General features: G+C 38.2%; 2 protein-coding genes across 3 annotated transcripts in view; both read right to left on the bottom strand.

Annotated features, from left to right (window-relative positions):
* Window positions 1-26,995, bottom strand: part of LOC117995883 (glutamate receptor 1-like) — a 117,386-nt gene that overhangs the window by 68,494 nt on the left and 21,897 nt on the right. For both annotated transcript variants that reach the window (XM_069508634.1, XM_034983894.2), the window contains exons 2-3: window positions 20,702-20,854; window positions 3,838-3,965 (exon numbers count right to left, since the gene is read on the bottom strand). In XM_069508634.1, coding sequence (XP_069364735.1) covers window positions 3,838-3,965; window positions 20,702-20,854 — 281 coding nt within the window. The remainder of the gene's footprint in view (window positions 1-3,837; window positions 3,966-20,701; window positions 20,855-26,995) is intronic.
* The window catches only part of LOC117995436 (N(G),N(G)-dimethylarginine dimethylaminohydrolase 1), a 408,993-nt gene continuing 398,499 nt past the window's right edge, over window positions 16,502-26,995 (bottom strand). Inside the window, exon 6 of the mRNA XM_069508724.1 lies at window positions 16,502-16,514. The gene's annotated coding sequence lies outside the window, so the exon portion shown is untranslated. The remainder of the gene's footprint in view (window positions 16,515-26,995) is intronic.

Raw genomic sequence — 26,995 nt, 5'->3', positions numbered from 1 at the left:
GACTTCATAGTCATTTACTTGGCCAGCGTGGTAGTCTATAGCCAAAACCCTTCTCACTCTGAGAAGAGACCCGTGCTCTGTAGTGGATGGATTGATACAGATGATGCTTAAGGACAAAAAGTTATGAAACAAAAACTCCCTAACTCTTTTTTTTTTGTTTATTTGAAAGTAATCAACAGCGTAATAACATAATTATTATTTAAATCTAAATCTAGTCTTAACAGAAGGCCACAAGAGATTACTTAAAATTATAATGAAAACTGTTTTAACAGAATAGATGTAGAATAAAAATGTATATACAATAATAGTATTACAACAGTGTGTGTGTATGCTTGTGTGTGTGTGCTTGTGTGTGTGTGACTCTTACTTTTTTGAGCTCACAACAACACAACGCAAGCGAGGTTTTAAAAACTTTTTCTAGCGAGAAAGTTTCTTTTAATCTTCTTTTAATGAACTTACAGCACTGCAGCCAGGTGAGACCAGAGAGATGTTTTGTTTATAGAGCTGAGAGCAGCTATGTCCCGCAAAGCTTTTGTTTCGGTGCAACCGCCGCACTGTGATTGTGTACCTACTTGTTCGACATTGCGTATTAAATTATAGCAGGCAGGCCATAGGTAATATAAAAGACGGTCACTAAAAATCAGCGTTGGGGCGTCTGGTACCTCAGATATTTGCTCTAGATATGATACCTCGAATAAACATTATTCTATTCTATTCTATTCCATGTGCGGATTGGTACACTTCACACACCTTTGAGAACATTATGGAGAACTCTCAGGCATGCAGGTTTCCTCACGATGTTTTCCTTCACCGTTAGAGCAAGTGACATTTAATTACTTAAAATGCACATAACTTCGAAAAGTTAGGAAAACGATGGTTTGTTACTCTATAGTCTAACTCTATGGGTAAGACAGTTTAACGCCCACAAATCCTCCTCGCAAACCATAATATACTTAAGTACGTAGTGATTATGTGTATTAAGATGAGGATAAAAATCCAAGCATTTTAGCCTCATCTTTTTTACTCGACTATGAGTCTAGATTAGACGTGAATAATAAGCGACAGGTCAGTATGGCAATCGGTGTGGGGCCGCGCCGCCCCGCCCATCCACAGAGCTCCCACGCTAACCCGGTGCGGGGTAGTGCGGAAGCCGTGCGGGTGTTGGGTGCGTCCCCCCGCCTCATACCCCGATTGCCATCTCGACCTGTTTCTGCTTTTAGCTGATATAAATTTTTTACAAAGATTATCTATCTTCGATCTTATCTTATAACTCTAAAAGATCCTAAGTAGGTACGTACAAAATCCATACTATCCATACTAATATTATAAATACGAAAGTGTGTCTATCTGTCAGCTTTTCACAGTTCAACCGTTCAAACGATTTTGACGAAATTTGTTACAGAGATAGATAGCTTGGATCCCGGGGAAGGAAATAGGCAACTTTTTATCCCGGAAACTTAAAGAGTTCCCACGGGATTTTCAAAAAGTCGTGGGCATCCAATAGTACAAAATAATTATGATAAATTATTGCAGTTTATTTTCAAAAACCTAAAGCTATCTTATAAACTGAATAAAAAGAGCCCCGAAAGCTATTAGACTTCATAGCGTTTTGCGGGAACGTGTCCAAATGAAACAATTTCATATAGAAATCCCGTGAACGCGTAAACCACTTGAGCGGACATCTTTATCGGCGCAGGGGGGACCCGTACTGATGTCATCTGCTAATATACGAGCGCTGACCGAAACGATTATCTGAACCGTTCGACCATAGTTGGCTTAGGGCCCTCGCTCACTCATCGATTTCGCCGTACGACCATTTTTTTTAAATTCAGATACAGGTTCAGGTCATCATCATCATCATGTTCAACCCATCGCCCGCTCACTACAGAGCGCGGGTCTCCTCTCAGAGTCATCATCATCATCATCATCATCAACAACCAATAGACGTCCAATGCTGGACATAGGTCTCTTGTAGGGACTTCCACACGCCTCTCAGAGTGAGAAGGTTTTATGGCCTTAGTCTACCACGCTGGTCATGCGCGGATTGGAAGACTTCACATACCTTTGCGAACATTATGTAGAACCCTCAGGCATGCAGGTTTCCTCACAATGTTTTCCTTCACGGTTAAAGCAAGTGATATTTAATTACTTAAAACGCACATAACTCCGAAAAGTTAGAGGTGCGTGCCCGGGATCGGATCCCCGACCTCCGATTAAAAGGCGGACGTACTAACCACTAGACTATCACAGCTATTAAGAGTGCAACGACAAAGAAGAATACGTTCAAATTCGATGTATTTACACGGGCCCTAAAAGTTTCCAAACGGACGACTTCTTTACGTGGCCACACTATCTTATGTCTTTTTTCACTCCCACTGTGAGCATTATGTCGTAAGAGCCATTCCAATGCTCCATTCAGAGTTATATTTCTTCCATTTGCGACGTCATTTCTTTCTATATCACGTGGAAATGTTTCACTTATGTTACACGAGTTCGTTTTCTCATGTTACTTAGTGCATTATTACCAGAAGCGGTTTTAGTGTATAAAAGTATTTTGTCATACAATCAGTACACTAAATATAAATGCGAAAGTGTATTTGTTTGTTGGTTTACGTGGTAACGGTGCAACTGATTTACGTGATTTTTGTATGGGTACCTATATAGATAAAGACCTGGAGAGTGACATAGGCTACTTTTTATCCCGGAAAATCATAGAGTTCCCACGGGAATTTCAAAAAACCTAATACCGGGACGAAAAAAATAAACGCGGACGAAATCGCGGGCAATTAATAATTTACAAAAATAATAATTTACAAATCCATCGATTAAATAAAAGTACAAATTGCTAGATTACAAAAAAGTCGGAATCTCCGCAAATTCTGCTGACAATCATTCCGACGATCTGATTTTCAGTTCAGTTCTCGGGTAATTTCTACCTATTGGATTAAATCCGGCAAATGTGAAATCGGGGCTCTTAAATTTTGCTACTCGAAAAAGTATTTAAAAACCTTTTCAGCGTAAAAAATAATCAACAGAATATTTTTAAGCCCGAAATTAATCAATGCTGGTTCTTCTCGGTAGGAAAGACATTCCAAACCAGTGGTAGATGCCTCTGACGATTCAATTTATTTTTATTTTTTTATTCCAATAGTCATAGAATCATAATAATATGACAACGATGTTATTCTGTTTACCTGCTATATACATTTTATCAAGAAACAAGAAAGCACAGACAGTCAAAAAGTGTACCTACCTACAATAGTATAACGCGTAAAATTTAACTCCTCACTCGCCATTATAACTTTTTGTGTCAAATTTCATGTCAAAAGTACGATTTTAGTCCATATGTTAAAGGTGAACCGTACTTTTGACGTGACATTTAACACATAGAGTTAAAAATTAAAATGGCGCGTAAGGAGTCAATGTGTATGGACTGTACGTCATAATCATCATCATCATCATCATCAACCGATAGACTTCCACAGCTGGACATAGGACTCTTGTAGGGACTTTCACACGGTCTTGCGCCGCCTGAATCCAGCGGCTCCCTGCGACTCATCTGATTTCGTCCGTCCACCTAGTGGGGGTCTTCCAACGCTGCGTCATCCGGTGCGAGGTCGCCATTCCAGCACCTTGGGACCCCAACGAATATCGGTTTTACGAACTATGTGCATTGTGCCCTGCCCATTTCCACTTCAGCTTCGCAACCCGTTGAGCTATGTCGGTTACTCTAGTTCTCCGACGGATCTCCTCATTTCTGATTTGATCACGTAGAGAACAACACGGACTATAAGTACGTACTTTCAATAAATTATTTGACTTTGACTTTTGACTTACCTTTTCAGGAAACCATGGCGTGACGAACGGCATTTGGAACGTGTTGGTGTAGGAGTGGAGCGTGTCAAACGACTCAGGAGTCACGGCACCCAGCATCGCGAACACGCCACGAGCGAACTGGTTGCAAACTGCGAACAAAAAGTTATCTTAGGAAATGAAAAATCATTTATATACATTTAGGTACGGAAGTAAAATTCAATTAAAAACACACAATTTATTAACACAAAACCAAATACTTTTACAATTATCAAACTTTTAATGATTGGAACAAAATTTAACACGTAAGACACAAAAAGTAAAAGTCGGAAATAAAGAAAACCATAATTCAAACCAGACCACGTTGATTACAGCACAAAAATCAGCAGCGAAATTAGCCTCGTACTTGGGCGCACCTCGCTTTTATAGGCGACTACCGCCTACAATCTAAGAATACAATTATACATCATCATCATCATGATCAACCCATCGCCGGCTCAGTACAGAGCACGGGTCTCCTCTCAGATTGAGAAGGGTTTTGGCCATAGTCTACCACGCCGGCCATGTGCGGATTGGTAGACTTCACACATCTTTGAGAACATTATGGAGGACTCTCAGGCATGCAGGTTTCCTCAAGATGTTTTCCTTCACCGGTAAAGCAAGTGATATTTAATTAATTATACATATCAGAAGTGAAATTAAATATTAATCACGACGACATTCCACGGACACGTACGAAGCGATTTGCATCTTAATAAATCCTGTGGGAGCTCTTTGATTTTCTGGGATAAAAAGTAGCTAATGTCCGTCCCCGGGACGTATAAGCTAAAGTACCAAATTACATCAAAGTCGGTTGACCTGTGAAAAGCTAGCAGATAGACAGACAGACACACTTTCGCATTTATAATTATTTATTTATTTTTATTTTTCATGTACCAAAATTGTAGATACAAAGTAATAATAAATTAAGTTACATTGGAAATGCTTATCTCTAAACAGAGATTTCTTCCAGCTTCCCATTCAAGGTTGTGAGTAAGGCGTATCAAGAAGTGGAATAGGTCTACGGTACTAGAATCTAATAAACTACATAAATATCTTATAATAAATACCCAAATCAACTTATATACAATAATAATACTTTATATATTATCGGTAGGTATGGATAAGATAATTTTGTATTGTCCCGTTGGTGGAAGTTTAAAAAAAATATTGTGACAAAAAATCTAGGACAAAATAAATAAAGACTGTCGAAGTAATTAAAATCAGCCTCCGTTTAAAATTGTCTATTGAATAACACTATAAAAACCCTCAAGTCTAAAAAAATCCAAGTAATACTACGGAGTGGAGACCACAATAGCCGAGCGCGGGGGTTTATCGCAATGCAACTGACCCAGATTCACGGCTTTCTATTGGACCAACGTAATGTACATAAACCATCATTTATTAAAATGACTTTGTTAAGCCTACTCCCGGTTTTTATTATTTTAAGCCCCATAAGGCGGAATGATTCATTTTTCATTTTTAATCTCAAAAAAGAAAATGCATTTGCGTTTAGATTGAAAGAAAAGCTTTTAAGCATCATCCGACCAAAGATATAAGTCTCGCAAATTGCTATTGTGCCGGAACCATGTCTCATTAACATCGAAATGACGTCCAGCGCCACCTCTTAGATCCTAATGAACGACCCGTTTTCAAACGGCTCCATCCAGACGTCACTGAGGTTGCATTTATGCTAAATAAACATTTTAAGACCAATGAGTCGGTGCCATCGTCAGCCGAAATAAAAATATACCATCAGCTCGAAACTTCAGTCTAGTGCTGACGTCACTAAAATTGCGGCCACGCTCATTAGCAATTTGCGGGACTTATACTACAAAGCATGGACGTCAGCCACGCGGACGGACGGATGCATTATGACGTACGATCTATTAAACTTTCTTACGAGTATGAGACACGGAACTTAACTAATCTTTACATGAATATGGATAGTAAATGTTACTGGCCAACGATATAGGGATGATTTACGCCAACACGTGGCGGGCACGAGCCGTGCCATGTACGAGGCGCAGACGAGACATGGATTCGAAACATCACTGACATTTTATATGAAGCACTCGTATGGCATCCGATAGATTCGTGTCGTGATCTAGATGTCGTGAGAACTCTCAGGCATGCAGGTTTCCTCACGATTCCTTCACCATTAAAGCAAGTGATATTAATTTAGTTGTTTAAAATACACTTAACTCCAAAAAGTTAGATGTGCGTGCGTGTATGACGTCCATACGTGTTGCCCAGCAACAATTGTTTGAATAAATTGCCCATGTAAGCCCACCATTAGGCGATCGTGTAGTTACACTCTTAATACAATTACCTAAAAAGCCTGTCAGGGAGAGTAATTTAATGAACTCACTAACAAAGTATGGCATATTAAATTTAATTCTTTACCTCAAGTTTTACCTGCGATGATGTATTCTGTTTTCTTTCACTCAAATTTTTTATTCAAGCGATGGTTCTTCTTATAGACCAGTTAAACTAAATCAAAATATAAGGGTGAGGTTGCAATAATTCACACTTGGCTGAAAATTGGTAAGATTGTTCAAAACACTATTATAAATGAAATGTGTCAAGTCCTCATCGATCCGACACCTGGAAAAAAATAATTACTCGGGGTCAAAGGTTACAAAAACGGGTTTTTCGTGATTATCAGCAAAACGGTAAGTTTATCATAAAATTAGCCCAGGCAAAAGTTGTAGATCAGATAATTATCTATAAAAAATATCTGAATACTTTTTTCCTAAGAGCCACCGTTTTTGAGATATTAGAGGACACACATTTTACCACTTTATGCATTTAGTCATTTTCTCGCCGGGCGCCGGCGGCGGTCGGACCACTGCTTGATGATAATAGAAGGCCGCGAGTTAGCACGAATAAAGCCAAAAAGGCGAGTTCCACAATGCGATTAATTTCAACTCTCAACAAAATTTGCAAATTTACAAAACGATCATCGATATTTGGTTATTCCCCGACGACGCGCCTCCGTTATTATAATTCCACTCTAACACAATTACCTTAAAAGCCTGTCGGAGAGGGAAATTTAATGAACTCGGTAACAGAGTGGAATTTCTTAAATTTTATCCTGTGCATTAACTTTGACCAACGGAGATGTTTTTTTCTCCGTTCGAAGTATTAATTAATTGCTTAAATATTATTTTTGGGATTCCGTACCTGAAAAGAAAGAACCGGCCAAGTGCGAGTCAGGCTCTCGCAATGAGGGTTCCGTACTACAGTCATATTTTTTCGATATTTTGCACGATAATTCAAAAACTATGATATATAAAAATAAATAAAATGCGTTTTAGAATGTACCGGTAAAGCCCTTTCATATGATACCCCACTTGATATAGTTATCTTACTTCGAAAATTGAAAATACTTATTAGTAGTTTATGACCACAATTTTTTTTTTGTGTGATATAACCACCAATTCACGGTTTTCAGATTTTTCCCCTAATGTCAGCTATAAGACCTACCTTCCTGCCAAATTTCATGATTCTAGGTCAACGGGAAATACCCTGTAGGTTTCTTGACAGACAGACAACAAAGTGATAAGGTTTTCGTTTTTCCTTTTGAGGTACGGAACCCTAAAAAGGAACCCCAACCGGTTTTTTCCCGTTCCAAGCATTAATTAATTGCTTAAATCTATTTTTTTTAATTATATCGTATTTCCTTAATCTTAAAGGGTGTTCTTAATTATTTGAAACTTGACGATGATAGAAACTCAGTAAAATTTGAATACGTACATCGGTGTAATTTAGTTATTTTTGTTGCCGGTTCTTCTCATATTCTAGCGATACCTAAGAAACGAAGTTATTATAGATATTGTACGGAACAAGATTAATTGGCAGCTACCTATTTGCTAGGTCGTACGACTAAGCGATTTGTTGCTTCAACTTGAGATACTGGTTAGATGCCTCCAACGGTAATCTAGTTTTAGTCCTATATACAGGGTGTAACCTGAACACTAGCAAAAACTTAGCGATATTGTTATACGACCTAAACACAATTCAATACCATGTGCTTTATTTTGTAGTTTTAGTGATTTAGTATTTTTCAAACCCGCAATGTATAGCGTGCAACACTCCGGTCAATGCCCCGCCTACGACGCAGCATTGACTTCGAGTGGCATACTTACGCAAATTTCGTTTTTATATATTTTTTTCGCGTTTTTTTTTGTGGAAATCATCAATACTTTCACCTGTCTTCGTTTTTGCCAGCGTTACGGTTACACTCTGTATATCTACCTCAAAAATATGTTATACAGACGGATAGACAATTATACAAAGTAGGCTTAGTAATAGGCTCCCGTTGGCACCTTTCGGGTGCAGAACTCTAAAAATAGATGTAAAATTATTATGCTAAAATAAATAATTAGTAGGTAGGTACCTACCAAATTAATTTGTGGGCACTCTGTATATTGATAAAATTTCATTTTACGTAAATGAAATTGATAATCATTTACGAATATCATTAAGCATTAGCGCCTATGTGGTTACAATAGCATAATTGTTTCATGTAAAGGTAGTCGCCCATGGATAAAATACAATCATAATTGTATTTTATTCATGGGTTCTTTGCCTTTAATAAAAAACTTTATTATTATTATTATAACTAGCTTATGCTCGCGACTTCGTCCGCGTGGACTACACAAATTTCAAACCTCTATTTCACCCCTTTAGGAGTTGAATTTTCAAAAATCCTTTCTTAGCGGATCCCTACGTCATAATAGCTATCTGTATGCCAAATTTCAGCCCGATCCGTCCAGTAGTTTGAGCTGTGCGTTGATAGATCAATCAGTCAGTCAGTCAGTCAGTCACCTTTTCCTTTTATATATTTAGATATCAGCCTACGAAAGTCCAATACTAAACATAGGCTACTCTTAGCTCCGCTAAGACATGAAAAGAGTCTCCCCGCGTGGTACTTAGTTTTATACCGATTACAAGCACCCGGCGTCCCTGGAAGCAGCTACTATACAAACAGATAAGTAGGCTGACTAATCTTTTCACCACGATTGCCACCTTTAAGACCGAGCTATCGCAGTTGCGGCTTTTTTGGATACCCGTGTTTGAATTGACCGTCGACTCGAGAAAAAGAAGAAGAAGTTCCGCTACACCTTGAGCTCACACACCAGCCGCTTTCCATCACCCTTTTAACGCGGTCTGCACTCTATAGGACTTTTTGGCTCCAACGGTCATCACCTCTACGACAAGCATGACCTACTCATTTCCACATCAACTAAAACTCCCACATAAGACCACAGTGCTCACTACTGCGAGAGACATTGCACTACATTGCCATACCTTTGCCACAATGATATGAATAAATATTCCTATGGGATTTCGGCAAGATATAGTGGTACATCAGGTTCGTATTCAATTCTTGCTTAAGGATGACCAATCAACATTGAGCAATGCTGTGCTGTACTCAGCCAAGTTTACTTTCTGGTGCTATGTTTTTTCTACAACAACATTGAACTGCGCGGTGTATTGTGCAAGCGAAAATGGAAGACTGAGCGAGATGGGCAATGCGATAACGAGCGAATCAGCATGTATCTCGTGATCCTGTCAATCATTATTACAATCTCAATGGTTGTGATTGGCTGAATTTGTGCTATTATGGTGGCAACCATGCATTGTAGCCAATAGTGAGCGAGCATCAACCAATCAGAGGTGATTGCGACCGTGACATTGTAGCTGTCATTCTATCGCAATCGCGCAGCAGGATGTTTTAAACACAGCACAGGGTACAAAGCGCAGCGCTGCAAGGTTTGTTTGTATCTCCATTATAATCTAAGAGGAGGAGCTCAGTGTTGATTGGTCACCTGAGACAAAAGAGAAGAGACTGGTATATCGCAGACTGGTGGACGCTCAACTTTACGACATAAAACTCCAACGAGTAATGATCCAGCGGTTGATTATACACATATTGCAATATTTGTCGAATCTGCGCTTGTTCTGTGTACCTACAGCATTTATTAACCTATCATACATACGGTCATAATATAAACATTTATACCAATTAACGCCGCTGATACATTTATGGTTATTTACGGTCATAACTTTTGTCGAATGGTTTTACAAGAATGGTTATTGTTATAATAATATATCAGCGCATATATGTTACTATATAAAAACAAAAGGTAATGAAACTTTAACTGCCATAGTTATTAATTAGTCATGTAATTTATTTATTTATTTTGTTTATTTTGTTTATTTGAAAATAATCAGCGGTAATACATAATTATTATTTAAATTTAAATCTAGGTATAACAGAAGGCCTAAAGAGATTACTTAAAATTATAATCAAAACTATTTTAACAGAATGTGTGTGTGTATGCGTGTGTGAGTGTGTGCTTGTGTGTGTTTGTGAGTGCGTGTGTGTATGTGTGTGTGTGTGTGTGTAAGTGGGAGTGTGTGATTGCATGCATATTTAGATGTTAGCTACTTTTTTTTACGATGATAATTAATAGTAATAAATCCTTGCTAATGCATGTTATTGCTATCTTAAATCTATACTAAATCCAAAGATATTACCAGACTCCAGATAGACAAAGCTCATTGCAATCGATAATAATTGTCTTTTACGACTTTAGTACGCTTGTGTATGTAATACTGACACATAGGACACTGTTAAAAAAAGTTTAACAGCGTGAAGAGGGAAAAAACTAAAAGCCACAAAGCAAAACAATAAGAAGAAGAGTTAGCTAGAGCTGTTGATCTATGTAAAGTTATTCGTGACAAACAAAAAGACACCGAAATGAGGTAACTTTCTGGGAAACATGCATTTTTACTTACCAGTTATTTAGATAGTATTATAAAATTACTTAGTGAAAATACTAATTTAAATAACAATAGCCATAAACCTAAAAAAACAAAAAGTTTTTGTTTTATGAAGGAAATTTTGTTGTGAGCATAGTCGCCGAAATGACAAATTCATGGCATTTAACGATTGTTATTTTCACAGGTTTCCTCACGATGTTTTCCTTCACTGCTAAAGCGAGTGATATTTAATTTCTTAAAATGCACATAAATCCGAAAAGTTAGGCCTGGGATGCCTTTTTTCGTTTACACTTCCCCCCCTTCTGGAAGCCAGCCAGCCAACCTACTTACTGGAGGGAAGGTAAAGGTATGTGGGACTCGCCGGCCGAGAGGCGACCGGAATATCCAGCGGCGCTCCTGCGCGTCGCCTGGTGACTGGGTCACGGGAACGCCAAAGCAAACCACCGCAACCCAGTCAGCGACATCCGCCGAGGTGGACCCTCCACCGGGAACCCCGCTCACACACGGACGTGCGGCCCCCACACTGCACGTCCGAGGCGCACCGACCAAGTGCGTGCGCCTCCCGAGCCGGGGACCCAACGGGCGACAACTGCACACTCCGCGCACGGACCAGCAGCACCCAGGCACACTGGTAGGTTACCTGGCTGGCACCCCAGGCCTGGAATGCCTGGGATCAAACCCGCGACCTCCTGAATAGGAGGCGGATGTACTAACCACTAGGTTATCACGGCTCTACCCGTTAACCTTTTTGCAATGCATTAATTTAAGGTATATGAGACCCAAACGTTTTTGAGTTGTGCGACGCCACGCGATGCGGTGCGGAAATATAGTTTGTATTTATGTAATGTACGAAGCTGTACAAGAGCAAGGTGCACTTTTTTATACCAACTTTTTTATAAACTCAAAGAGTTTCCACGGGATTTTTAAAAATAAATCCACGCGGATAAAGCCTTCGGCACGAGCTGTACAAAATAATAAAATTCAAACAAGGAAATGCAATTAACTAAAATACAATAAAAGACAAATCCTAAACCCTCAATTGTAATGTAAAAGCAGTGCTAATTTACAGAGCGCTACACGATTCACAGTAGAAAGGAGCGAGATTTAAAATGGGTAGTGCGAAAAGTTGAAACATAATAAAAAGTTTTGTAGCACGATTTTGAATGATACCTACTTACATAATAATATAGTCAAGGAGCCAAACGTTTCTACGAGAAAAGGGTAAAGGGCTTATTCCTAAATGGTATAGTTACCGTTAAACTAGCCAACTTTGCCACTCAATGCTACTTTGCCCAAAAAGCATTTATAAGCAAACTAGCTGATGCCCACGACTTTGTCCGCGTGGAATTAGATTTTTAAAAATTCCGTGGGAACTCTAGCCTATGTCACTCTCCAGGTCTTTATCTATACCCATGCAAAAAATCACGTCAATCCGTTGCACCACTCCGACGTGATTGAAGGACAAACCAATAAACCAACTAACTAACAAAACAACAAACCAACAAACCAACAAACCAACAAACAAACACACTTTCGCATTTATAATAAGATTGAAGAATGATTCGCTACGTAATTTTTTTGATAAATTAACTTTTAAACCACAACTTTTTAGATTTCGATGGCGGGCAAAGTAATCCGAACTTTTAGCCAACATTGCCCACATCGATTTTTCATCCGAATATATAACTCATAAAAATACGTGGAAATTACCCGCGCGGCACCTCGCGGCAAATATAAAGGTGCCCTAAATCTCTGCCTAATTCCTCATTTCTGTAGGTAGTGATTCTTTTACATTAGTCAAATACTTAGTGTTTTTTAGGGTTCCGTACCTCTAAAGGAAAAAAGGAACCCTTGTGGGATCACTTTGTTGTCTGTATGTCTGTCTATCCGTGACTATTTGTCGTGTCTGTCAAGAAAACGTATAGGGTACTTCCCGTTGACCTAGAATCATGAAATTTGGCAGAATGTTAGGCCTTATAGCACAAGTAAAGGGAAAAATCCAAAATGGATACATCACGAAAAGTGTGATTAGTTATCTTCTAGACGCGCACTGCAATTTAAACCTCATCATTGCTTTCTTTAAGGCATGATTGTCATCAATCGCAGCCTGCAATAGAAAAAACTTGTTTCTTTCATTAGTTATCTAGATTTTCTATCCACGTCAATGAAAAAATGATAACGCCGAATCTGCCACCGGCTCTGTGTATAAGTAAACAGGCTTTCGGCCGACACTGGTCCTCTTACGGGCAATTTGCTTTTGTTTCTACTTTTAATTTCCGAGTCAGCATTTTCGTATTGTTCCCATTTTTCCGAGATAAGAATTATGATGCTTCCTCTTTACAGGTTTGCCTTTCTTTCATGCCTCGGTCGTGAAGATGGTGTCACGGTCGAGGTATGAAAGAAAGATGATGATAAGGTTTATGATTATGAGTCGTCTCAAGGTACACCAGATTCAACACGTCTTTTGTTCGGGGGGAAAAATAACTAGAATCTGTAAAAACGTCTCTTACTTATCTGGTTGGCGTAAACTCGCACTAGGGACATCCCGAACGGCAAAAAGTTGTATGATTACCCTATTTTTAGGGTTCCGTACGTCAAAAGGAAAAAGGAACCCTTATAGGATCACTTTGTTGTCTGTCCGTCGTGTCTGTGAAGAAAACCTATTGGGTAGGTACTTCCCGTCGACCTAGACTCATGTTTGGTCTCTCTCAGGTATGCAGGTTTCCTCACGATGTTTTCCTTCACCATGACGGTGATATTTAATTGATTAACAAGTGATATTAAATTGATTAAAACATACATAACTCCGAAAAGTTAGATGTGCGTGCCCGGGATCGAACCCCCGACCTCTATTAAAGGTATTTGAAAATATTTCGTTTGAAATGCTAATAATATCTTTCCAATAATGAAGATCCATTACCTACTTTATAAGTGTTTTCTTTTGTATTTCTTATGTACTTTTAATATATTTCTTCCCAGAAACGTATTTACTTACTGAGTTTATGATTGATACGAGGTATTAAAATAGGGTCTTGGACTGACTCTTTTATGGGGCTAGAATTGGTGGGAAATGGGTGATTAAAGGACAAACAAATACACTTTCGCATTTATAATATTATGGCTACCTACTGATGTGTCTGGCACAAAATAAATTTAATTAAAATAAAGTTAATGCGGTGCTCTCGATGATGTTTTAGATTTGATTTATTTATTTTTGTTCTAATTTAATGTTTTTATTTATTTATTTAATTTATTTTCTTTTTTCATGTACCGAAATTGTAGTTACATAGTAGTAATAAATTAAGTTACATCGTAAATGCTTATCTCTAAACAGAGATTTCTTCCAGCTTCCCATTCAAGGTTGTGAGTAAGGCGTATTAAAAAGAATTAAATTTTACTTTTAATTTAGAATTAAAAACCAAAATAAAAAAAATAAAACATACGGCATTTATCACTTAAAATCAGAGTTTATTTTACCCACGATATTTAAAAAAAACCAAAACCCACGCGAGAATATTCTCGGGAAAAAGCTAGTGTTTTATTCAATACAAGACAATCTAAATTTTTCTGTTTTCATATTTCTCGTGGCAAGTGGTGAGGATATGAAGTTTTATTATGTAAAAGGGAGATGCGTCGCGAATGACAGGAAATATGTGAGAAATTGCTTTTGCCATGTTTTCACAGTCAGGGTTGCTATACGCATAGTAGGTCGGCATAATATATACGAAGCGACAATTTTTATTCAACAACATGTTTATAAAACATAAACAAACAATAAAAATTAAAATTCTGAAGTGAAATGATGAAGTCTACCAATCTGCACATGGCCAGCGTGCAGGTAGACTATGGCCAAAACCCTTCTCACTCTGAGAGGAGACCCGTGCTCTGTAGTGAGCCGGCGATGGGTTGATCATGATGATGATGATGAATTTCACAGCAATAACCGGTATCCTTAAATTTGAGCTAACCGCATTTAGCGGCCATTTTCTCTTCCCCACAACCAATCAAACGAAGATTGCAAATATTTTGTATACTATAATGGTTTTATACCAATAAATAACAGTTAAATTAATTTCATTATGTATATTTTGGAACACGACAAACCCGGTTTGTTGGCTTCTACATATTATTATTTGATTTTCATCAGTTCACCTGATCGGACATCACCCGGGTTTGAATCCGGGCTTATTCAGTCAACTTCTTGTTGGCTGTGCTACTTGTTACACTGATAGGCTCCCAAGCCTATCAGAGTAACAAGTCGAGCGTATCAAACTCCACTGTGAATCCTGGATAATTATTGCCTTTGTATTCTAAATATAGGAAAAAACAAATGTACATATTATAGTACGCGACACGTCGAGATGGCAATCGGGGAGGGAACACCCCGTGAGTGCGGGGGTTGCGAAGCATCCCCCCGTCTCATATCCCGATTGCCTTCTCAACCTGTCGCGGACTATATTTTACAATCTTAATTTTCACTAAGCCCCTTATGTAAACCGATAAACTCTAATTATTAAAGCAATTAATAAATTATTTAGAGCACAACTAGCTTCGAGACAGTCACTCTAATATAATTAGTGCAGTTGGTAATTTCTTTAATTCCACTTTATAGAAACCAATTAAATAGCGCTTTACACCGAAAATTACTACATTTTTGTTACTTTGGCACAGCCGACCTAATATAATTTCGTAGCCTAACCGAGTTTTGGGTAACATGGCCAAGCCTAGTGGCGTTTTTGTTCAATATTAATTTACATAATATTATATCCCATTCGGAGTTGAACCGCACCAACTATGTGTATAGCAACCCTCATAATAATATTATGGAGGGTCGTGTCACCCAGTTTATTTGCTTGAAAATATACTTATATTACTTTATATTATTTAAGATGGTTTTCCCTAGTTGTGACAGTGCATATCATTTAATTGTTCTGGTTATATTAAGTTGATTCAAGTCGATAGCTACATGGGTGTCTTACAAGAGTCCAAATAATAATACCCAATGGAATAGTTTGCATATCCCACTAATATTATGTAATATTATAGTCCGCGATTGGCCAGCATGGTGGACTATAGTATTCTGGCTGGTGTCACAAATATATTGTAGGTTTTACGTATATCGTGTTTGTTTGTGGCATCACTGGAATAAATTCCTTTTCTTTATCTCTAAATATATAAAAGGAAAATGTGACTGACTGACTGACTGATCTATAATAAATAAATAAATAAATAAAATAAAATATCTTTATTTAACAAAAACAAGTTATTTAGACGTCGGTTACTAGTGGTCTCCACACTAGGTTAAACCTGTGACGTGGAGACCATATATGAGTTCCTGGTGGGTTTTACAGAGGACTAGGAAAGTTTAGCTCAATCTATCAACGCACAGCTCAAACTACTGGACGGATCGGGCTGAAATTTGGCATGCAGATAGCTATTATGACGTAGGCGTCCGCTAAGAAAGGATTTTTAATTCAACCCCTAAGGGGTGAAATAGGGGTTTGAAATTTGTGTTGCCCACGCGGACGAAGTCACGAGCATAAGCTAGTTTGTTTTATAAAGTAAAAAGTATAGCTTGTGAATCTATCTCTGTACCTATCGTTTTCAAATTCAATTCCTACTTTGCCGGTAGACAAATCTGGGAACATACGAATGGTAGGTACGATAAAGTTTCTTGCTTAGTACATTTTGAAACGAGTTTCTGAATAGAATACACATACCATGCCAGATGCGTGTAGTATTACGTACCTACAGTTTTATAAGATCTCTGGCGATGATATTGTATCGACTTGATGTAGTTATTATGTAGATTGATTGATGGCATTGATTGACATTTTTAACCGTATTTTTCGCAGTTTTAGTCACAGCTAGTTTTTGCCAAATGAAATTCTCCAAGCTAACCTGGTGAATTCGCTTTGCTCGGCCATATTATGTTCACAATAATAGTTTTTTAACACCATCATAGAATATAAATCACATTTGCCCGCACTACTGCGATTGGATAGTATTATTAGATAAAAGAAAAAAGGCGACAGACGGGAGTACGTGCGAAATTGCTTTCCAATGTCGTCATAATGTTTTCATTCGAGGCGAGTGGAATGATAGCAAGAGAGTCAATTTTGCGAGCCGCAATATCCGAAGCATGGGGTGGTTTTTAGAATTCCGTACCTCAAAAGGAAGAGGAACCCTTATATGTTCACTTCGTTGTCTGTCTGTCCGTCTGTCGTATCTTTCAAGAAAACCTATAGGGTTCTTTCCGTGGACCTAGAATCATGAAATTTGGCAGGTAGGTAGGTCCATCCTCCCTACGAAATTTAGGGTGCATTTCCACAGAAGCGGAAAGTTGAGCGGAGACGTGTGTTTTCGACCAATCAGATTATTGATTTCTAATTTATTTTGAACCTATTCCGCAAAATCTTGATAACTTCCTAGATAACCTAAATCGCGTGGATTTAGTTATTAAAAATCCTATGGGGATTTTCCTCCTCTTTGATTTTTGGGGGTGTACAAAGTCTCGCCTAAGCTAGACCTGAATGTAAAGCGCTCCCACAGTACTTGAAAGAACGGCAATCGTTCGTACCCTTCCGTACGAGTTCGCACGACCGAATTTCGTGCAAAAACGTAGGTACCTATGCAAAGTGAGCGCAGCCTTATGGCTAATGCTAAAGCTCTAATGAAGAACACTTTTACTTACTGTACTAGTAGTTACTGTACTCGCCGCAGCCCCTCCCTCCGCCATTTCTCTCCAGTGTTTCGTAGTGCCATTGAAGGCAATGGCACTACGAAACTTTTTAATAGGTATTTAGCTTGTCGCGCTAGATTTTAAATACTGTACTTTTCTGTGCTTTTGCTGAGCTTCGCAATTCGCACTTCGCGTTTTTTAAACTTGACTAAACATTTCAAATAGGTACTTTGGGCATTTTCGTTCGTAGCTACATTAAAAGTGATAAATTTTGAAATGAAGTGAATATTTACTGTTCAAAAATAATTGGTTACAAATAACTTACATGGAATCCTGGTCCCTAAACTAGGAGACCCGTATTTTCATCTCAATTGATTTTGAACTGAATTTAAAACCTCGCATTCAATACTTCAGTACCTACCCTCTATAGAAATATGCGAAGTATGACAGCAGTGAGATAATTTAAGGCTTCCCCACACAGCCGCGTTATTATCGGTCGATAATATCGCATGCGTTATTGCGATATCTGTTTTCAGTACATTTTGTATTAGGATGGTCATGTAGTTACACACTGCTGCGATAATACGTCCTACTTCCATGGCGGCGTTATTATCGCAGCAGTGTGTAACTACATGATGAACAATGCAATAACGCATGCGATATTATCGACCGATAATAACGCGGCTGTGTGGGGGAGCCTTTAATCTCATCCGTATTCAAATAGTGTCAGTCTGAAATAAAGTTCAAATTGTATGCAAGGCCCCCTCGCCATTGTCGCAGGGAAGTGTCTATAGAAAGTGTCATCAGACAGCTCGCGTGATCGGAATATTATGCTTAAAAATCAGTTCATGAATTACATAGTATGTGACGGGTACGGTGTGCTTATAATATATCCAGAGAGAGAGAGAGAGAGAAGTTAGTATTAAGTATAATACTAATTACTAGCCCTATAGGGCTCTCTCGGTTACGTAATCCCATAGAAATGACAAAGACAAAAAACTCTGTGTGCGTTATATATTTTGAAGCACCAACCAATCACAAACGAAACTATGTTTCCGAATTGAATTTCGAATGTAATTAGGGTTCCGTACCTCACAACGAAAAATGAAACCCTTATAGGATCACTTTGTTGTCTGTCTGTCTATCTGTCCGTCTGTCTGTCTGTCAATAAACCTACAGGGTACTTTCTGTTGACCTAGAATCATAAAAGTTAGCGTTTTATAGCAATCTGAAAATCGTTAATTTGTGGTTACATCACAAGGAAAAAATTAAGTTACGCAGAGCCTGACTCGCAGTTGGCTCGTTTTTTTTTTAAACATGTAATTTGTTGGCTATGAATGTCTGTGAGTTCTCTCCATAATGTTCTCAAAGGTGTGTGATGTCTGCCAATCCGCATTTGCCCAGCGTGGCGGACTATGCCTAAATATTCTGAAAGGAGACCCGAAGCATCCCGATCTTTGTGTTCCGCCAAGATTGGTTTTGCGGTTGATTCTAAAAAAGGCGTGACATAACAGACATATATAATTTCGCATTTAAAATACAAGTATGGATATGGATGAAATAACATCTGCCATTATTAGAAAATATTGCTCATTTATATTTCCCATTAATACCTACAGTTTCGTAATTATGCTATTATGGGGCATGTACGTTGCTAATTTTGATTGATAAACATTGATTATACCAAAATAACACGCCAGTGCCTATTAACTGAATAACTTTTTAATCTCGATTTAACTGAGTAATCAGAACGCGGGGCGCCAGGATGGAGGTATATTGATAAGGTATCTGATGTAAAAAATAACTTCTAACCAGTGGCGTGCAGGTCATAAAGACATAAATTTAGAATTTAGAATTTTAGAATTTAGAATTTGTTTATTAATCACTTGGTACACAATCAATTAATTTACAAAACCACTATAATAATTAATAAGCAGTAAGATAATATGTGTAAACAAAAACAACACAATCGATAGAACTGCATTTGTGAAACACTGCGTCGCAATTCTATAAAATAAAATGCACTGTTTACCCCAGTTGTAATAGCTCAATGCATATTTTTCATTATGACCTGCCAGTAAACAGGTTTCTACCTAACTAATGCCTACCCAGGCTTCAAACACTGTGCACGCCACTGCTTCTAACCTAATAAACTAATCTTCTAAGGTGACTGACTGACTGACAGACTGACTGATCTATCAGCGTACAGCTCAAACTACTGGACGGATCGTGCTGAAATTTCGCATGCAGATAGCTATTATGACGTAGGCATCCGCTAAGAAAGGATTTTTGAAAATTCAACCCCTAAGGGGGAGAACTAGGGGTTTGAAATTTGTGTAGACCACGCGGACGAAGTCGAGGGAATAAGCTAGTATTTAATAAAGTAATAAGTCGTAAAATTTGACTAATTTATAATAAGTAAGTACGCTTTTATTATTCGGGCTGCATTTAAACTACTTATTTCATCATCATCATCATCATCAACCAATAGACGTCCACTGCTGGACATAGGTCTCTTGTAGGGACTTACACACGCCACGGTCTTGCGCCGCCTGGATCCAGCGGCTCCCTGCGACTCGTCTGATGTCGTCCGTCCACCTAGTGGGGGGTCTTCCAACGCTGCGTCTTCCGGTGCGAGGTCGCCATTCAAGCACCTTGGGACCCCAACGTCTATCGGTTGTACGAATTATGTGCCCTGCCCATTGCCACTTCAGCTTTGTAACCCGTTGGGCTATGTCGGTTACTCTAGTTCTCCTACGGATCTCCTCATTTCTGATTTGATCACGTAGAGAAACTCCAAGCATAGCTCTCTCCATCGCCCTCTGAGGGACTCTGAGCTTTCTTATGAGGCCCATAGTTAGCGACCATGTCTCGGATCTTATTTCATATCTTGTAGATACTCAAATCGTAGATAGCACCTGATAATCTACTCACTTGCCTAACCCCTCTACTAACCCCTATCCTAACTCACTCACTTGCAGCTATATGCACCAGTCCAGCTAGTCCACCAGTTTAGCTAGATCACCTATCCATTACATTACATACAGCATAGCTATTTCCATTACAGCTAGTCGTAATACTGGTTATATTAAGCGGTATATACTACATACGCTTAGAATTGAACAAAATTCGCTTTTATGAGGTTGGATGGTATCCATTCAAAGTTATCTCATCAAACGAAATGTAAACCGAACTTAAGCGGGATGTTCAAATTTCAATATATTAAAGTCGCGAAAACAGTGAATGCAAGCAAATTGAAATTTTTATGTAGGTAAGAAAAGAACGCCAGCCAACGAAAATTATATCGGAAAAACCGGCCAAGTGAGAGTGACTCGCACTTGGCCGGTTTTATTTATTAGATAATATACTCACTGAGTCGGGAGAGCTTGAAGGCATCAGCGGTATTGATGACGTCAACATACGCCTGCAGCTCCAGTCGACGGCTGCTGATGTTCTGGTTGTGGACCGCCATGGCGTACTTGAACACGTTCTGGACTTCTTCCGTGTTCTGGTCGAAGATTGCTCCTGGGAACAAGAACAACAAATTCATGATCATCATGATCAACCCATCGCCGGCTCACTGCAGAGCACGGGCCTCCTCTTAGAATGAGAAAGGTTTGGCCATAGTCTACCACGCTGGCCAAGTGCGGATTGGTAGACTTCACACACCTTTGAGAACACTATGGGGAACTCTCAGGCATGCAGGTTTTCTCACAATGTTTTCCTTCACAGTTAAAGCAAGTGATATTTAATTACTTAAAACACACATAACTTCACTCATCACTTTAGTGATAAGGTCGCCCTTTGTTTTTTAAGTGTATCCTGTATTCTTACTCTCTGTAAATCTGTTAACAATAAAGCTGTTTTAAATTTAATTTAAATTAATAACTCCGAAAAGTTAGAGGTGCGTGCCCGGGATCGTTCCCCTGACCTCCGATTAGAAGACGGACGTCCTAACCTAGGCTATCACAGTTTCAGACCAAATTAAACTACTTTTTTAATTTCTAAGCTTTCTATCATAGTTTTGATAGCCTCAGCTTTCTAATCGGATGGTGGGAGTTCGATCCCGGGTACGCACCTCTAACTTTTTGGAGCTATGTGCGTTTTAAGCAATTAAATATCACTTGCTTTAACGGTGAAGGAAAATGTCGTAAGGAAATCTGTCTGAAACTTCTCCATATTGTTCCCAAAGGTGTGTGAAGTCTACCAGTCTGAACTGGATCAGCGTATCAGAATATGGCCTTAATTCTTCTAATTCTGAGAACAGTCATCTTGTAATAATTATTCACCGAATTTTATATTGCAAAATTTACCGACATGAATGTATTGCTTTAACTTTTAGGCGAGTCATATTATTTACAAAGTATTGAATGTAAGTTAGTATTGAAATGAAAAAAGAAAAGGTGACTGACTGACTGACTAACTTGAGCATACTCTCCGAAATATAATAGAATACCGACATTATTTTGACAGGGCCAACGAGTGTCAAGGTTTAAATTTTTCAAACTGAACAATCTCCTTCGTGCCTTCTCCATAAACGTGACACTGGCGAAACACTCTGTGCCCAGCTGGCACACCTAAAAGCCAATAATTGGGAATTGAATTGAATTAAATTTTTCAAAACTTTGTTACAGTAGAACGCAAGGTGCTTCTTGGTTTTAAGAAACGTAGTTAGTAGCAAAGGTTAACAAAGGAATCGGGGCATTCAACTAAATGCTATGTAAACGAGCGGCTATTAACAAATACCCAATAGCTTACGGGGCGCCGAGAATTGTTACTGCTAAAATAAATTGGTTGTGGTTTTGGCATGAAAGCAACTGTTGAACTAATGTAAATCTAGTCAAATATTTTATTCTTTTTCCCTAACAATGCAGTCTTTTCTGGAGATGCGGCGCGTTGCGTGTCCTCATGTTTGAACTCTGCTTCGGCCATATGTTTGAACTAGCTTATGCTCACGACTTCGTCTACTACACAATACGCGTGGACTACATAAATTTCAAACCCCCATTTTACCCCCTTAGGGGTTGAATTTTCAAAAATTCTTTCTTAACGGATATTTACGTCATAACAGCTATCTGCATGCCAAATTTCAGCCCAATCCATCCAGTAATTGGAGCTGTACGTTGATAGATCAGTAAGTACCTCTGCTTGAGCGAGAGGGACTGAGGGGGCCACGCTAGTTGCATATCTATTAGATTTGTGATTGTAATACTTTTACAAGACAACAACTACAAACTTTTTCGTACAAACTTGGCCTATTAGCTTGCTGATGTGGGTATCAATATTTTTCTATTATTTATATTATTATGGTAGAAATTTAAATGTAAAAATACCTATAGTAGAAGTATATGAGGCAGTGCTTATTAAACACCAAGAGCTGGAAGTAGGGTAAAGGAAGTTTAGTCAATTGACCTATTTAAGAGATTTCGTACAAAGAACTAAAAATACAAGGGAACCAGAACGTTGCCAATAAAACAATGACTCCAGTAAGAAAACCATTTTGTTCGTTCAAAGATCATTAGCGTTTTTCCTTCACTAAACGCTTCGTTACGGAAGGCGAAACAATTACTGAAATCGGTTAAAGCCTGAGACACACAGAATGCGTGACTACAACGTATCCGTAGACATAGAGGAATGTGCAATAAACACACAAACTCTAGAGAGTTCGTGGATATAAACCGGATAAATGTACATTTATTATTTTGGTCGAAATAAAGAGAAAAAAATATATATATTAGGACAGGGACATTGAACAAGCAAAATGGCACCGACTCATTGGTCCTAAAATGTTTATTTAGCACCAATGCAACCTCAGTGACGTCTGGATTTCAAACGGGTCGTTCATTAGTATCTAAGAGGTGGCGCTTATTTATTTGGTTCCAGAAACCGTGAAACCGTGAATTTTTAGTTCATGACCGCAATTTAATTTTTTTTGTGTGATGTAACCACAAATTCACGGTTTCAGATTTTTCCCCGAATGTCTGCTATAAGACCTACCTACCTGCCAAATTTCATGATTTTAGGTCAACGGGAAGTAAGTACCCTATATAGGTTTCTTGACAGACAGACAGAAACAGACAGACAGAAAACAAAGTAATTCTATAAGGGTTCCATTTTTTCTTTTGAAGTAAGGATTAATAAAAATGTGCTTACTATAACAACGAAATGTTTTCTGTTTTTTGTTCCAAAATAAAATAATAATTTTATTATTAATTATTTATCGAAATACAAAATACAAAATAGGTACATGATAATATTATTAAAGCTAAATTAATAAACCGAGTACAAATGGAACAACAAGCCTCTTATGTTTTATATATTATGTAGTGGATTAATATTATATTATATTTCAATAGCAGTGTTTCATGGAGTGTTATTCTCTAAATAAATACACAACCTCGTTTCAACGCTGCTGCAACGCCGAAACATGGCATATATTTTGACTTGTGAATTTAATCAATAAAGATATACTTAATAGCTTGCTGGTCATGATTCAGCTTTCTGTTGTAAAGACCAATTTATTGCAAAATGAAACCTTCCAAATCTATGGCCTTAAAGAGGTGGCAGAAAGGAGATGAATACAGTCCAATGGTGTGTGATAGCATATTCTCGTATAGGTCTAAATCTAGCATGCTGAACAATATCAATCATAGTCCATTACTTAAGCAATTTTAATTAAAATTTTAATTGCTGATAACTGTAACCTTGTATTAAGAAACGCTCTTTAAATATTATTATCAATGAGTAGAAAATATTTTATTTTTATTCAGTAGTACTTCTAGTAGTATTCAGGTGGAAGAAGCGCCGGAATAACCAGCTCTTAGTTTTAAGATGTGATGTGTAGCACAGTTTTGTAAATAAACATCTTTTCTTTCTTTCTTTCTTCAACCCTAATTACCATCAAACTGGTTTCGTTGGGGTTTCAGGGTGCTTGAAACTATGTAATGGTGAATTTGCACCGATAAGTGCATTGTTGGTAGGTCTAGGTTGATATTCAAAATCAAACTACCAACCAACATACGTACATTAAGAACTCGGAAATCATACAAATGCTTCAGTTTGAAGATGGCAACGCATGATGCTGAACTAATGATCAAGGTACACCAGTAGTACAAGAACTGAGACTGTGGATCTCTATAAGTGCCATATTATGTACAATCGTTTACCCAAAATAACACTTGGCTTAGATTGTTATGGGCTTCTTTTTAGACTAAGGGCCCGTTAGAACTTAGAAACCCCGTAGCTTTCGTTTTAATTTTACATATATCACCATCATTATCTAACCAATTCAATAATTGATAAGATAAGATAAGATAAGTTTATTAATTGCAAAAATTGTATGTACATAGGGTCTTAAAAATATAAAAGTCCAATTACAATCTGCCATCAATGGCGCGCAATTTTACAATAGTGTCAGTTACACATTTAGTTACAATTAACATACTAAAAAAAAATTAAAATATTATGTCAGAGAAAACCTAAAATAGTCTTATTTAAGTGCATGTTAATATTAACTTAATAATAAATTAATTACATTGATGAAATTGATTACTTAATGAAATCTCGAAATTAAACCTTAATATGTCGTACGAAGTCATCCACTGCATTTTTTTTTTAACAGATAATGTAATAGTGTACGATAGTATTATTAATAAATACTTTGCGTTCCAGCTAGATGGTGACGACGATGTATCGTCGGCGAACTCATCGACGATCACAAGGTACTACAGAAAATCGCGCTCCAATTTTATTTTTCCAACGTAATTATCTCATACATTCAAGTAATGCTTTAATAGGACTTCAAGGGAGTGGAAAATTGTAATAAATTAAGAAGCAACATTATTACGCTGGAGATGAAGTCACCATATAGCGTTTACACCGCGTCGGGTGCTGGCGGGAGGCCAGTGAACACGTGAATATTTTATGTAATTACATTTAACGTCGTACTAGGGGAGCCCGCGAAATTGTCCGCATGTCGCACCCCTATATACTATTTCGACTCAAAACCATTACTTTTTAGAAACTAAGAAAACGGGTTTTTGAAAGCTCAGAACATAGATAATACAATACAGGGTGTAACCAGAACGCTAGCAAAAACTTAGCGTTATTTTTATACTACATAAACACAATCCAATACCAATAACCATTTGCCTCATTTTGTAGTTTTAGTGATATAGTATTTTTCAAACGCGCAATGCATAGCGTACAAAACTCGGGTCAATGCTCCGCCTACGACGCGGTATTATGCTAATGCTCGGAATCAGCAGGTGATGGACTGACCTTTCTCTACATAATCAAATCTGAAATGAGCAGATCAGAGAGTAACCGACATAATTCTGCGGGTTGCGAAGCAGAAGTGGGCAGAGCACAAAGTTCGAACTTCGAAAAACCGATGGACGTTGGTGTCCCAAGGTGGTACAATGGAGAACTCGCACTGGAAAATGCAGTGTGAGAAGACCCGTGGTGCGACAATGACCTCCCTGGCAATGATAAGCAGTGTGGTCTTATTAATGGGAGGTTGCGCGTTCGATTCCTGGCAGGGATTTATAATTTTATAATTTCTTATTTTATGGTCTTTTCTAGTGATAGTTACCACTCTACCGGCTTAGATAGGCTAGTTACCACCATAGAGCTGTTTCTGCTCTATGGTTACCACTCTACCAGCAGAGCCGTTCCGCCAAGCGATTTAGCGTTCCGGTACAATGCGGTTTAATAAAAACTGCCATACCCCTTCCAGGTTAGCCCGCTTCCATCTTAGACTGCACCATCACTTACCACCAGGTGAGATTGCAGTCAAAGGTATTTGGATTTAAAAAAGGCGGGTAGATGACATCAGAATATCAAAAGATTTCGGTATATAAAGTAAACATTCTTATTCAAAAAATCGTTTCCTTTTTAAAATTAATAAAATCAGCTTTAATTTGCGTCTAATTTTCAGGGCTGCAAAATTTCAGTGGAATTTGTTATACAATTTTCAAGTTAGTGTAAGAGTGGTTCTTAATATAGAGGTGTAATATTTTTGTTTATGAGACCGTGAGCCCATTACGTCTGGTCGTTGGACAAGTGTGCCAGTCGTTTCACGCATGCGTTCACCACTCAATGTATACGCTAAATAGTTAAGCCTACGTTTGAACAGCTCCCACAGCCGCTATTTAGTAATAGTCTTGCTCAATAGGGACCAACAGGCAAAACTGATCTCAGAAGGCGCCACACAAGGGCTCCAGCCAATGTCAATGTCAAAATCAACATACAGGGTGTAACCAGAACACTAGCAAAAACTTAGCGTTACTGTTGAACTACCTAAACATAATTATTCAATATCAATAACAATTTGCCCCATTTTGTAGTCTTAGTGATTAAGTATTTTTCAAACCCGCAATGTAGGTATAGCGTGCAAAACTCGGGTCAATGCCCCGCTTACGACACGGCATTTACTCCGAGTGGCCTACTTACGCAACGTTTGTTGACCCTTAGCGTTCGTAAACTTTTACAAAATTATAGGATTTTTTATTTTTATTTCGCGTTTTTTGTGGTGTCATATCAGTAGGTAATCATCAGTACTATCACCTGTCTGCGTTTTTACCAGCGTTCTGGTTACATCCTATATAAGTACGCGACAGGTTAAGACGGCAATTGGGGGAAGGAACGACCCGCACACCCGCACAG

Source organism: Maniola hyperantus, chromosome Z, assembly GCF_902806685.2.
Source record: "Maniola hyperantus chromosome Z, iAphHyp1.2, whole genome shotgun sequence".
NCBI classification, from domain to species: domain Eukaryota; kingdom Metazoa; phylum Arthropoda; class Insecta; order Lepidoptera; family Nymphalidae; genus Maniola; species Maniola hyperantus.
Note: the sequence above shows the minus strand (reverse complement) of the source record. Positions and strands in the feature narration are given on the sequence as shown.